At 43.8% G+C, this 14,632-nt stretch overlaps 2 protein-coding genes across 4 annotated transcripts; both read right to left on the reverse strand.

Moving 5' to 3' along the window:
• Positions 1-404: 404 nt before the first annotated feature.
• On the reverse strand, positions 405-6,120 carry LOC112220838 (pre-mRNA-processing factor 19). 2 transcript variants are annotated; one of them, XM_042303049.1, is made up of 16 exons: positions 5,992-6,120; positions 4,625-4,774; positions 4,371-4,447; positions 4,118-4,259; positions 3,953-4,026; positions 3,767-3,832; positions 3,583-3,624; positions 3,373-3,447; positions 3,167-3,242; positions 2,944-3,053; positions 2,530-2,685; positions 2,287-2,356; positions 2,018-2,191; positions 1,853-1,935; positions 1,611-1,716; positions 405-1,414 (listed from the first exon to the last, which is right to left on the reverse strand). In XM_042303049.1, exons 2-16 carry the CDS (start codon positions 4,668-4,670, stop codon positions 1,317-1,319), a joined length of 1,395 nt encoding a protein of 464 aa, XP_042158983.1. In that variant the 5' UTR covers positions 4,671-4,774; positions 5,992-6,120; the 3' UTR covers positions 405-1,316. The 2 variants fall into 2 exon arrangements, with proteins under 2 accessions (XP_042158983.1, XP_024238514.1); XM_024382746.2 differs by lacking the exon at positions 5,992-6,120 and adding an exon at positions 4,979-5,196.
• On the reverse strand, positions 6,011-10,645 carry LOC112220839. 2 transcript variants are annotated; one of them, XM_042303048.1, is made up of 11 exons: positions 10,215-10,645; positions 9,569-9,623; positions 9,418-9,429; positions 9,145-9,278; positions 8,687-8,822; positions 7,947-8,231; positions 7,307-7,642; positions 7,011-7,192; positions 6,522-6,617; positions 6,322-6,444; positions 6,011-6,220 (listed from the first exon to the last, which is right to left on the reverse strand). In XM_042303048.1, the coding sequence occupies exons 2-11, from the start codon at positions 9,618-9,620 to the stop codon at positions 6,011-6,013; spliced, it is 1,566 nt and encodes a 521-aa protein (XP_042158982.1). In that variant the 5' UTR covers positions 9,621-9,623; positions 10,215-10,645. The 2 variants fall into 2 exon arrangements, with proteins under 2 accessions (XP_042158982.1, XP_042158981.1); XM_042303047.1 differs by having other exon boundaries at positions 9,569-9,731.
• Positions 10,646-14,632: the final 3,987 nt, after the last annotated feature.

A 14,632-nucleotide genomic window follows, 5' to 3' on the forward strand; every position in this document is an offset into this window, starting at 1 on the left:
AACAACCTTTTGGTTACTGGCCTAAAGCTCTAACCGCAAAGCTAATTCACCTAACCTCCTACATTAGATCTCCTAACCAGCTACGTTAATTATCTTAACATGCTATACTAACAAACCATCATCATTATTACCACACCTGCCATTGCCCACCGATCAACCAAAGGCTCATTATAGATTAGTATAACAGAGAAATTATTCCTTTTTTTATCCAGCCATGCCGCCCTTTTCATGGTTTTATTTTTATATATAAAACCTTGTCAATTTCAACCAGCTAGATGACCAACAGAGACAAGTACAAAGCAGAGCACAGAGTCTATTGGGATCAAAGTCATACTGGTGCCTCAGACAGGCTGAAACGACAACCTGAGGCATATACAATACATTCCATTGATCAAACAAATAGCTGGCTGTTACTACAAAAATAACTTGATTTATTGGAGGTGTACAAAAGGGAGGAAGGGAAAGGAGACCTTTGAATAAACACAGCAATATAGAGAATTGGCTTACACAATGTGAAAACAGTTACAACAAATTATATTTCAACAGCTGAGAGCTGTTGGTCTAACCACCGAAAGGAGAAGAACAGACATCTGGAGAGGGGATTTAAGAAGAATACACAAATGGAAAAGTAAATACCGTAGCACCAGTTCCTCCACCCACTCCAGGATCCTAAATAACTACAGGTCCATTTTCAAAACGCTAAGTTCATAATCTGCTCGTAACTCTGACTAAAAAGCTCCTGCCTAGGCCAGAGGCGAGGTAAACAAGGCTTGCTGCCAGAGTAACAATTTCAGTTGAACAATTTGAATGAACATTCCAAAATGTTACAGTGAAACAGCTATTTTTTTTATTTTTTAAAGATCACTGTGGCTTTTTAGCAACAATATTCAAAACTGAAAACGACTTACCTACTCCTACGAAATATAGTAGAAAGTCTACATGGCCACTTGATTGTTTTTAGCAGCAGTTTAGACCAGAAACAGACACCTACGTTCACCGTACACTATATTCTCAGACGCTTAGCTAACGGTCGCGGCTAACACAAAACAAATGGAACATGTTTGCTAACGTTCGCAAACTATTTCCCTTATTGAACGCACCTCGGATAGGGATTCTGATCTCAGCAATACAAGAACATCAAATAAATCATAAGGATTCAACCGTCTAACCACTGGTCACCGGTCCATATTTCACAAAACGGATAGCTGTGTAGCAAGGTCAAAATGATCACACTGGTCGAGATTAGGCCTAACCAGAACCCTCCAATCTTATCCTCGCTCTCTTTCCTCTCACTTTATCCATCCGTCTGTACTAATCTACAGGCTGTAGAACTTGAGGCTTCTGTCCATTCCAGCGGAGGAAAGGAATTGAGCATTGTCTCCGAATGCCAGCCCTGTCACCAGGCCAGAATGGTCTAGGAAAAAGAGGAAGAAAAATGTTTTAAAATATATATATATATATATATATATGTTTAAGGTAACTCGGTGTAAGATGACGCATGCAATAAGACACTGAGTTTTTCCTAACTGTGTGTACGTATGATTTGTACAGTGAGCACACAAGGTCTGATGAAAGTTGAGTTAAATATTCTGTTCAGTTGTTTTTCTCACCGCTGAAGTTGAGGACCTCCGACCACTGCTTGCAGATGTACACCCTGATGTCGGATCCACCCACAGCCAAGTATGTACCACTCTGATCAAACACCAGAGACTTAACCTGAGAGAGAGTAAATAAGATTCAAGCGAAAAACTCTGCAAGAAATAACCATGTTATTTGCAGTACATGAGCTAAATTAGTGAGAAGTTGACCCATATCTGTAGCTAACAGACTCCGCACAGTCTCTCATTCTCACCTCATAGTTGTTGTCCAGGGCGATGGTCTTGAAGTTCTTCAGTTTCCTCAGATCCCACAGCTTCACAGAGCTGTCCTGGGCACCTGGAGCGAGAGACTGGGTCAGGGAATCCATGAGAAATCCAACATTATTTACACTGTTTTGTGAGGTTGGAGAGCGGCTGACCTGTAGCCAGGTAGTATCCATTCTCAGAGAAGGCGATGGAGGTGACAGGGCCAGAGTGGCCAGGGAAGTTGGCCACGTTTGTGCGCTCCTTCAGATCCCAAATCTTGATCTGGGAGTCGGCGGTTCCCGTCCCGAAGATCAGACCGTCGGGGTGGAACTGAGCACAAGTCAGAGCTGAGGAGGAGGAGGACAGAGATATGAGACACAGACAAAAATAGTAACCCATCTTTCATGTCCATACGCATAGACCTGACCACAAACACACTTACCAACACCAGCAGCCTCATCTGTGACTTTGGTAAGGACTTGGCCAGTTTGGATATCCGAGAAGGCCCAGTACTGAGAAAAATAGAGAGGAATGCCGTGTTAACATGCATCCACCAACACAAAGGTGCTGTTACATTTACTATTGACAACAGTGCAGCTGGTGCCATTCTAATCAATGGACCAGTGGACTCAGGACTTCTAACAACATGCTGGACTCAGGTGTTCTACCAGTACAATGGACTTACCTGGTCTTCGGAAGAGCTGAGAAGGTAGTCCCCAGTTGCGTGAAGTGACAGCCCGGTCACACTCGCCTCGTGAGCTCGCACCACCTGGATACAGTTGCCCCCAGTCACAGACCACACCCGGATGGTGCTGTCTGGAGAGGCAGAGAACACCACAGACTGGAGAGGAAAGAAAGATGGAAAATACAAATAAAATAAAAAAACTAAAGTGAGGAAGGAAATTAGGCAAGGGAGATTTACAAACTACAATACAGCACATTTTAAACCGGGGTATATAGATACCACAAATCAACTTATCTTTTACCTATATTTTAATTTCACTGTATACATGATGTTGAAAAGTAGAATATAAAGCATAATTGAGTTAATTTCCGTAAAACGTTAGGAGCTAGACAGGTGTATACACAGGTCTGTTACCTGGGAGGGGTGGTAGATGACAGAGGTGACCTTCTTGGTGTGACCCTTGAGGGTGGCAATGATCTGCTCCTCCTTCTTATCAAATACCACCACATTCTTATCAGCCCCACCTGGCAACACAAGATAGTCATCAATGACATTTAATAGATAGTTATATTTAGATATGCAAGAAAAAGAGACAGAGAGAAAATAAAAAGCTGTTAGAAAAAGCAGGGGTACTTACCAGTGAGTACTTTGTTGGTGTCTGAAGGACAGAGGTCCATACACAGGATTCCTGGGACACTGGCACTGTGAAGTCCCTGAGACATTCAAAAGAACATGGTCACTATATGGGCAGACGGACAGCTAAGGGCAACCTCATATAGTAGTGCTAAGCAGCACAGTCAGCCCCCTACAGGTTATTACAGTCCTACAGATAGTAGTACTCACAGCGTGGGAAGCCACTTGGCGGTACTTGCTCAGATCCTCAGCCCTGACCAGCTCCTCTGGCACGGTCTTTCCTCTCTGGTTAGGGAGAGAAAGGGAGGCGTGAGCAAACATAAGGGACAAAATAAGTTTATTAAAAGATTGAGTGGTTTTATCATCCATCTCTGCAAGCCTACAACACATGACAGACATTTTCTTGAATGAACATCTTACCTTCTTTCTCTCTGTGGTAAGGACAGTAGCCTTATCTTGAAGCTGAAAACAGAACAGTAGAAGAGCAGGAAAGAGACTAATGAGAATTCAATGAATCACAAATCCATTCCCATATTGAGAGGGTCTCCGAGTAATGAGAACTAATCACAGGGGGTAAAAAGATGAAGAGGAAATTAGCTCTTACCTTCTGGATGATCTCTGGAGTCATTCCCACCTGCACACTAACCTCCATCGGTTCCCCACCAGCACCCTGAGAAAAGGAGGCAAAACAACAGAGAGAAGAATACTTAGAAAAGAGAAAACATCTATCCTCAATCTCTGATGGACAGGAATCCTGTTTGTTGGATGGGAATCAGCGCTAATCACTCACCCCAGCGGCTAGCTGAGAGGCGGGCATAGACTGAGGGGCCACCAATCCGGCTTGGGGCTTGAGTGTGGCCAGGGCTGTTGAATGGGAGAATGGGCAAAGAGTAAGTATTTTGCCTTCACAGGTCAGTGAATGAGAGAAGGTGAGGAAGCGACTTCAGACTCTTACCCTCTCTGGCTGCAGTGACCTCCTTGGTAAGACGAGCAATGACTCTGCAGGCTGCGTCATGCTGGTAGAGGGCGTGAGAGAGCTCCTGGCGAGTCGTCTGCAGCTGCTGCCTCAGAGTGAAACTGTGCAACATGACCGCATCCTTGAAAGAGACAGAAGACATTAAGGGAAATATGTAATAATACAGAGGAAGAGTATTCTGTTGTAACACTGTCCACAGGTAGACTACAAACCAGTCTGCCTAGACACTCACCCACTCATCTTGCAGAGCCTTGAGTATGGCAGGGATACTGGTAGAAGAGGGAGCCTTTGGTCGGATAGGATGAGACACTGGGCAACAGAAGGCAGCACAACATAGATTCAAATCCATTACGAAAACATCTCTTCGAATACATGGAACCTACTTAGGATTTCCTTCTAAGCCAAAACTAAAATCAGTACAAATACACATACTTGATGTAATCGATTCGACTGATTACGTTAACTGTCTATTTCCGCCCTGTTTACCTTTTATATCGATAAGTTGCTCTTCCGACAGTGGTTGGCTATTCATGGGATCCACTCCATTCTCTGCAATATACTTCTCGATCAGTCGGCGCTCGAACACCTGGTTAGACACCGGGGACACGCAAGGGTGCTCGGGGACCTCATTGGAAACTGAGTGGGGTAACATAAGTGCATACATACAATTGTTAGCTATTGTTTCATGGCTAGATAATATAACTAGTAAGCCACCATAAATACCATGTTGCAGAAAAATTACAATGAATCAGTTACTAGCTCGCCAGTTAGCCACACTAGCTAGCAGGGTGCTAGGTAAGCGATCTAGCTCATTCAACTTCAGAAGCATGTTCAACTTACTTGCGCAAACCAAAGACATATTTCAATTGCACGTCCCTCTGTAGCTAAACACGATTTTTTTTGTGTTACGCTTGATGGCAAACTATCTTGAAAGTCTTGCCTAAAAGGCAACTATTCTGCCTACTTTATTTTTGTTTTGTTCCAAATTCGCACGCTGGCGTTTCATTGCCGCTTCGAAAACAGTGCACGCTGGGATAGCACCAGTCCTCCAAAACGAGCTCTTCTTCGTTCCCCCACTGTCATGACTACGACAACTTTCATAACTAGATTGAATTCGTTTTATTTTCTCGAGCTTCATTCATTACTTGACTAACAAACCAATGATACGTTAATACACAAATCATTGGGAAAGGTATATGACTTCAAACATATTATAATCCATTCTATAAAACCTCAATGACAATGTGAATACCTGGTGAAATAATGTAACCGTAATTGAATCATGTACACCATTTTATGGCAATCACAAACGTATATCTTATGTAAATATATGTAATCTAATAAAAGTATTTTTATTATTTTGTGTTAATTTACTTGTTTAATAGTAGGTAACACATGCAGTTAGATATGCTTTTAAATTGAGAGGCAATTCCCATATTCTATTACAAAATCTGACAATTCCTCATCTCTTCTTTAACGTTGACATCTCTTCTCCATCCTAACATAACTTCCATATATATACAGTCATCTATAGCTTACAGTATAGGTTTAAATGTGTGGTCCTGAGGGTTCCTTGGTAGGTAGCAGAAAGTAATCTGCAGGTTGATTTTTGAAAACATTACCAATCCAGTTGTACAAAGGAGTGATATGCCAAAATGTAGGATATTGCTCATCTCATTCTTAAAAGGAATGATAATGACATGATAATAAAGAAATTATAGGAAGTATATTGCAATACCCAAACAGATCCAAATAGGGTTCTGAAAGCGAAGGCACTATAATTATGAAATCACCCGTGAACAGTTTAACATTATCGCCCTCCACTATTTTCTCTCCGCCCACTCTTTCTTTACCTCCACTCTTCTCTGTGCTCTATAAGAAGTTGAGTTTTTCAGAAGTGTAGACGCTGCAAGTCTCCAAGGTATCTGTGTCCAGTGGAAGTGAGGAGAAGTAGTCTTTTGCTTTGCTCTCCTTGTCTCCCTCTTTCTTGATCTGGAACTGGAAGCAGTCTTCAGATGAGTGGAGGCAGTCTGAGGTGCCAGCGATGGAAAAGGAGATCTCCCTCTCTCCGTCAGCATTGTCCTGAGAAGAGAGAGAGAGAGAGTCAATGATAAAAAGAAAGAGCAGAATATAACTTAATTGTCTATTGTGAGACAGAAAATAGAAACAGTGTGTGTATTTACCTCTTCACTAGGAGTGTGAGTAGTGGCAGTCTCAACTCTAAGTCTATCTGTCTCCTGTTGTCTCGTTGTCCTCACTGGCTCAGGGGAGGGCTGTGGTGCACTGACCGCGACAGGAATGTAACCCTGAGAAAGACACATGATATAGAAATCTATAATAATGGTGAAAAGAGCCTACATTTACAACTTCACCGCCTACCTACCGAATGTGTAGGTCTGGGGCTCCATATTTTTGGCGTTACAATCTGCTTCGAATGACTGTAAATGCCAGAGGGCTGGAGACTGGGTGGACTGTAGTCCTGCAGATGACAAACAAAACAAGTATGTAAATATAAATACAAATATTGCGTAGACAGACAGGGGAATGCACAGCGAAACAAACAAACAATCCACAGAGAAGCATGAAGCTATGTGACCACTGACCCAATTTAAATGTGTAAGGAACTGATGCAGGAGGAGATTCAAACTGGCGTAAAGGACTGGTTCTACTTTTACTCTGACACTGGCAGAATTCTATAATATCACACAGTTGAAATGGATGGACAACATAGTACCATGACAACAGGCTCATTGCATTGCCCACACAAGCCCTCCAATAACCACTCATAACCCCACCATATTTCTTCTACCTACCAAGCTCACAAACATCTCTCACTCTACAGCTGTCAAGCTCATTCAGAACATCCCTTCACCTGGACATTGACTCTTGGAAGGTTAGATGCCGGTGTACGGTGACCTCTTAGGCCGTTGATTATCATAGCGAGGCTGCAGTTAGGGTAGCGCTTCATAAATAAGATGAAACCAGCCAAAGTCACAAACATGCCAGAAGGAACGCTGATGGACTTGAGAACTGCTCTCCATCTAGCAGTCTTATCTGGAAAGAGAAAAAGGAAGGGAGAAAGATTGAGTGAGCGGGGAGATCAAGAAAGATATCTCTGCATCATGTAAAGGGAAAAGCTCCTGCTCACACACACACACTGTCACTCACCGACCACATGGAGAATGGTGGATGACACCAGGTTGCCGCCCTGATCTCGGATCTCATAGATCCCATCATGCTTTGCACTCAGCCTGGTGATGACCACCTCGTTGACAGTCCCGTTTCTCCCCAGAGAGAGGAGGCCCCAGTACCGGGGGTCCTGGTCCACAATCTGGCCATCCTTGATCAGCTGCACGGGGTGAGAGTACCGGGACTCAAGGGGCACATTGGAGGGATTGGAGAGGTGCAGGGATGGGATAAAAATGAGGTGGACATGAGAGACAGGGAGAAAAAGGGGAAGGTTTAGAGACTCCTTGAAGAAGCGGGTGACATTGAAGTTGTGCCCTGCACCCACACAGGGGATAATGAGAGAGAGAGAATTGGAAAGAGTTTAAAGGAAAAGAAAAAGGAGAAATGAAGGAGGGGACATGAGGACGATGAGGGGCATCAGGATGAAAGAAAGAATCAGATACAACTAAGAGTCAGTTTGGATTATGAGTCAGTTTGTACTGTATGTCAGATCTAATGTCGCAATCTCTTCTCTCCTAGCCTCCGATCCCATCTCCCTCTCTCCATCTCCCTCTCTCCATCTCCTGTTTCATTTTGCTCTCCCCTTCATCCAGATCTCTTTGATCTTTCTAGTGCTCACCATTGACAATCAATTTGCTGCGGGAGATTACTTTCCCATTCTCGTCTCTGAGGGTGTAGTTTCCCTGGTCTGCCTGGGTCACCCTCTCTGCCACCCAGACCCTCCCACTTGACCCTAGCCTCCCCCGGCCCGCCTCGCTGGTCTCAGGGTCCATCCGGTTCCACAGTAATACCGTCTGGGAGTCAGAGGGGGAGCCCCGGGGAGAGAACTCCAGCACGGAGACATATTTAGGGATGTTGTGCTGAAAGGTTTCCCCATAGCCCAGACGGAAGGTTTTTATACATTCTGAGAAAGGGTGAAAGAAAGCAAAACAGAGATTATCTTGAGAGTTATACAATGTTTCAAGATTCATACAATCAATTTCAACAGATACAATGATTCATTATACAATATCATAGAGAAAGAGAGACAGAATAGAGAGCAAGAAATAGATTTTAAAAAATAGACAAAGAAATGGAGAGAGGTATTCCCTGCGGCAGAGTTTTTAAAATATATTTTTTATTTTATTTAACTAGGCAAGTCAGTTAAGTACAAATAATTATTTACAATGACGGCCTACCTCGGCCAAACCCTAACCACGCTGGGCCAACTGTGCGTCGCCCTATGGGACTCTCAATCAACGCTGGTTGTGATACAGCCTGGAATCAAACCAGGGTCTGTAGTGACGCCTCGAGCACTGAGATGCAGTGCCTTCGACCACTGCGCCACTCAGGAGCCCCTGAGCCCCTGAGCCCCTGTACCTGAGACAGTGAGGCGAACGGTCTCATAGGTGAATCCAGAGGACAGTTTGATAGAGTAGAGCCCCTGGTCACGGTGTGTGACGTCATTCAGCAGCAACATCCTATCTTTCGTCCACTCAAACCGCGGGTCCTTCAACTGCAAACACACAATAGTGTTTAGCATAGAAGAACACACACACACTTAAACACACGTTATGTTCTTCTATCCTCGTGGGGATCTAAAATTCATTTCCATTCAAAATTATATTTTCCCTGAACCTAATCCCCAACCCCTTACACTAATTCTAACCATAACCCTGAACTTAACACCTAAGCTTAAAATAGCCTTTTTCCTCATGGGGATGTAGGAAATGTCCCCACAAGGGAGAATGTTTTACTATCAGTGTGGGGACATTTGGGGATTTTAGGTCCCCACAAGGATAGACCCACACACACACACACACACACACACAACCTACGTTGTTGTTCTCCAGAAGCACTCTTCTTGGTCCTGGAGGGTAGCTGGGGGTAAAGGTCACAATTCTTGACCCTGAGTAGACCGGCAGGCGGAACTCTCGACCAGAACACACTATCTGTAAGTCTTCATTCCAACCTGAAAAAGAGAGGGACAAATAGAGTGAGTTATGGGAGGAGGGAGGAGGACATGGCCAGACATTATCAAAAGAAAGTACAGAATTTTTCACATCCATGTGTGAATTTTTGTGAGATAACAAAAATGACATTGGACCTACCCAAAGAGAAAGCTAGGGGGAGAGAGAGAGAGATTGGAGTCAAATCAAATTCTTCCAACATATTACTACTGTAAAGTAATCATGGGTTAAACAACCATCTACAACTGGATGCAAATGCTATGATACTAAAACGGCAAAAAGTCCAACTCACCCAAAGAGACAGGGATGCTGAGAAGGGCACTCACTAGGATATAGAGGTGCATGTTCTGAGGACAGACATAAGACAGCTGTAGAGAGACACCCACTGAGTCAGGGGGGTTGGCAGCAGGCTATAGATCAGGCATCATCAACTAGATTCAGCCGCAGGCAATGGTCTGGGGGCCGGAACATAATTACATATAATTTGTAGACTGCAAATAGACCGCAAGGGGGGGGGGGCGTGGTAACGATGATGATTATGAACATGGTCTTTTGCCTGCTAATGAAGAAAACGATCATGTCTAATGTAACTGACCCCTCTAACAGTACAACTGGCCCCAGCTTGCCCCCCCAGTTGAAATGGTCTAGAATTGCCACTGAATTGTCATTCAGCCCTACTCCCCACAATTACCGAGCCAGTAAACACCGTTCGCCATCAATCAACTTCACAAGAGGGTGCTAAATGCTCTCGATTTAGAACGTTGCACTGCTCCTAATTCTACACTACCTGTGATACTAAAATTGTTCAATTAATATTGTATTAGGCTATTATCGACAGCACACAACAACATATTTTACAGTTAGCTATTTAATTAATCTACATTTATTGGAATCAACATGGAGAAAAGTATGTATTATATGCCTACATTTGCACTCACCTATGCACGACAGCAAAACACAATAGCCTATTATTATTTTATATTATTAACTGTATTGCAAGGCCATATAATGGATGATCACAGCAGCGTTAAGATCATTAACTGCTTATTCGTCTGCTATGCGCATGAGCGAGGTTTGCGTCCTTTGCTGCTACTTGTTGTAGTGAAGCGTTCCATGTCGCATAAAAAAAAACGGATTTCACACAACGCCCAGACTGTTGCAAATCGCAATCTTCTAAAACGCGCAACGCCACTTTACAAATATGACCCGAAACACTGCCAAAGTGATTGGCAGATGATTTGATCTATAAAGCACCCCACTTGCAGATATTGGGTTAATGATAATATATACAGCGCATGCAGGACTGGACCCAACTGGATGTCTCTTCTAGGCTACAGTCTACGGAGAGTTATCTTAAGAGGATGCTGTTTCTCCTGGTATTGCTGAGCGCTTCATTTACCTGTATGGGTGAGTATAGTGCCATCTATAGGACTACTTTGTGTATCTCTCTCTCTCTCTCTCTCTCTCTCTCTCTCTGTTTCCAAATGCACAAAAGCTTATTTTTCTCAAATTGTGCACACACATTTGTTTACTGTTAGTGAGCATTTCTGGGATGTCCAACAGAGTGTCCAACAGAGCTGTTGCCAGAGAATTTAATGTTAATTTATCTACCATAAGCTGCCTCCAATGTCATTTTAGAGAATTTGGCAGGACATCCAACTGACCTCACAACCACAGACCACATGTAATCACACAAGCCCAGGACCTCTACATTGAGACCGCCGCATATTTGTAGGGAGTGAGATACCAGGAAGGGCTCCCCCTACACTAAAAGCCATTCTACACAACTCTTTATTAATTGTGAAAAAAGGGTAAACAGACTTTGGAAGATGACTTGTGTGGCTAAACTAATCATGCTCACGAAGACTAGCGCTGTCCTCGCGCGACCTGAGCCTCAGCCTAGGGCAGTGGTTCCCATCATATCCTCTCACATCCGGTCACAGGACAAACATTTAGTCAAACCACTCTCCTTCAGATTTTATACATTTATATTGACATTTTAACTCAATTGAATACTTTTCTCAGGGTATGAGCTGCCTTCACATTGTATCTTTGGAAATGGTATTTTTTATGTTTATGCTTTGGAACATTGTCTGTTTAATTGATCAACTTTTTGTTCATGTCTTCTTCTCTCTGCTAATGGAGGTGGTTATCTCATGTTCTTGCCAATCCACTCAGTCAAGGAATTGAGGAGAAGAAGTAAAAGAAGGTATCAAAATCATTCAATCAAATGTATTTTATAAAGCCCTTATTACTTAATGAGAATAGAATAGAAAAGTCAAAGCATTGAACATTACCTAACTGACTGTTACTCTGTGTGCCTTGTAGGATGCCGTCGGAGAAGATGGCTGACGTTTTACCTAACCAAATGTGTTTTTTGTTAGTTTTTTGGCGTTGTTTGTAACTCATTTTTTAACTTATTCTGTACACAATGTTGCTGCTACCGTCTCTTATGGCAGAAAATAACTTCTGGACATCAGAACAACGATTACTCACCACGAACTGGCAGAAGTTGTTTTTTCCTTTAACGAGTCCGACGAGACCGACGTGAAGGGCATACTGCTTTCACAGGAACAGGCCCAAATCACAGTAATTTGCGTGAAGAGAAGACGGAGGAAAAGAGGACAGAGGTCAGGCTGCCTTCTGAGAATTCATAGGCGATCGAATAAACCCCTACTGCCTTCCGTTCTACTAGCTAACATGCAATCATTAGAAAATAAAATTGACGACCTACGATGAAAATTAAACTACCAACTGAACATTAAAAACTGTAATATCTTATGCTCCATGGAGTCGTGGCTAAACGACGACATTATCAACATACAGCTGGCTGGTTATACACTATATCGGCAGGATAGAACAGTGGCGTCTGGTAAGACAAGGGGGTCAGACTATGTATAATTGTAAACAACAGCTGGTGCACGATATCTAAGGAAGTCTCAAGGTTTTCCTTGCCTGAGGAAGAGTATGTCATGATAAGCTGTAGACCACACTATCTACCTAGAGAGTTTTCATCTGTATTTTTTGTAGCTGTCTACATACCACCACAGACCGATGCTGGCACTAAGACCACACTCAATGAGCTGTATTCTGCCATAAGCAAACAGGAAAACGCTCATCCAGAGGCGGTGCTCCTAGTGGCCGGGGAAATTTAATGCAGGGAAACTTAAATCCGTTTTACCAAATTTCTATCAGCATGTTAAATGAGCAACCAAAGGGAAAAAAAACTCTAGACCACCTTTCCTCCACACACAGAGACGTGTACAAAGCTCTCCCTCGCCCTCATTTGGCAAATCTGACCATAATTCTATCCTCTTGATTCCTGCTAACTAGCAACAATTAAAGCAGGAAGCACCAGTGACTTGGTCAATAAAAAAAGTGGTCAGATAAAGCAGATACTTAACTACAGGACTGTTTTGCTAGCACAGACTGGAATATGTTCCGGGATTCTTCTGATGGAATTGAGGAGTACACCACAACATTCATTGGCTTCATCAATAAGGACATCGATGACGTCATCCCCACAGTGACCATGCTTACATACCCCAACCAGAAGCCATGGATTACAGGCAACATCTGCACTGAGCTAAAGGGTAGAGCTGCCGCTTTGATGGAGCGGGACTCTAACCTGGAAGCTTATAAGAAATCCCGCTATGCCCTCCAACGAACCATCAAACAGGCAAAGCATCAATACAGGACTAAGATCAAATCATACGACATCGGCTCCGCCGGTCGTCAGATGTGGCAGGGCTTGCAAACCATTACAGACCACAAAGGGAAGCACAGCCAAGGGCTGCCCAGTGACACGAACCTAACAGACGAACTAAACTATTTAACATAACATAACATTGAAACATGCATGAGAGTACCAGCTGTTCTGGACGACTGTGTGATCACGCTCTCCACAGCCAATGTGAGTAATACCTTTAAACAGGTTAACATTCACAAGGCCGCAGGGCCAGACAAATTACTAGGACGTGTACTGCGAGCTTGCGCTGACCAACTGGCAAGTGTCTTCACTGACATTTTATACCTCTGTAATACAAACATGTTTTAAGCAGACCACCATAGTCCCTGTGCCCAAGAACACTAAGGTAACCTGCCTAAATGACTACCGACCCGTAGTACTCACGTCTGTAGCCATGAAGTGCTTTGAAAGGCTGGTCATGTCTCACATCAACACCATTATCCCAGAAACCCTAGACCCAATCCAATTTGCATACTGCCAAATCCACAGATGATGCAATCTCTATTGCACTCCACACTGCCCTTTCCCATCTAGACAAAAGGAACACCTATGTGAGAATGATATTCATTGACTACAGCTCAGTGTTCAACACCATAGTGCCTTCAAAGCTCATCAATAAGCTAAGGACCCTGCGACTAAACACCCCCCTCTGCATCTGGATCCTGGACTTCCTGACGGGCCTCCCCCAGGTGGTAAGGGTAGGTAACAACACATCCGCCACACTGATCTTCAACACAAGGGCACCTCCTGGACTCCCTGTTCACTCATGACTGCACGGCCAAGCACGAGTCCAACACCATCATTAAATTTGCAGACAACGACGAGACAGCCTATAGGGAGGAGGTCAGAGACCTGGCTGTGTGGTGCCACGACAACAACCTCTCCCTCAACGTGATCAAGACAAAGGAGATGATTGGAGATGGACTTCAGGAAAAGGAGGACCGAGCACGTCCCCATTCTTATCGACAGGGCTGTAGTGGAGCAGGTGAGCGCTTCAAATTCCTTTGTGTCCACATCACCAACAAACTAACATGGTCCAAGCACACCAAGACAGTCGTGAAGAGGACACGAAAAAACAAATTCCCCCTCAGGAGACTGAAAAGATTTTGCATGCGTCCTCCGATCCTCAAAAGCTGCACCATCGAGAGCATCCTGACGGGTTGCATCACTGCCATGGCAACTGCTCGGCCACAACCACAAGGCACTACAGAGGGTAATGCATACAGACCAGTACTGGGGCCAAGCTTCCTGCCATCCAGGACCTCTATACCAGGCGGTGTCACAGGAAGTCCCTAAAAATCAAAGACTCCAGCCACCCCAGTCATAGACTGTTCTCTCTGCTACCACACGGAAAGCGGTACCAGAGTGCCAAGTCTAAGTCTAAGAGGCTTCTAAACAGCTTCTATCCCCAAGCCATAAGACTCCTGAACATCTAATCAAATGGCTACCCAGACTATTTGCATTGCCCCCCCTTTTATGCCGCTGCTACTCTCCTACTCTCTGTTATTATCTATGAATAGTCACTTTAATAACTCTAACAAACATGTAAAAATGTACCTCAATTACCTAACCGGTGCCCCCTGTACTGTATATAGTCTCACTATTGTT

This window comes from Oncorhynchus tshawytscha, linkage group LG21 (assembly GCF_018296145.1).
Source record: "Oncorhynchus tshawytscha isolate Ot180627B linkage group LG21, Otsh_v2.0, whole genome shotgun sequence".
Classification (NCBI taxonomy): domain Eukaryota; kingdom Metazoa; phylum Chordata; class Actinopteri; order Salmoniformes; family Salmonidae; genus Oncorhynchus; species Oncorhynchus tshawytscha.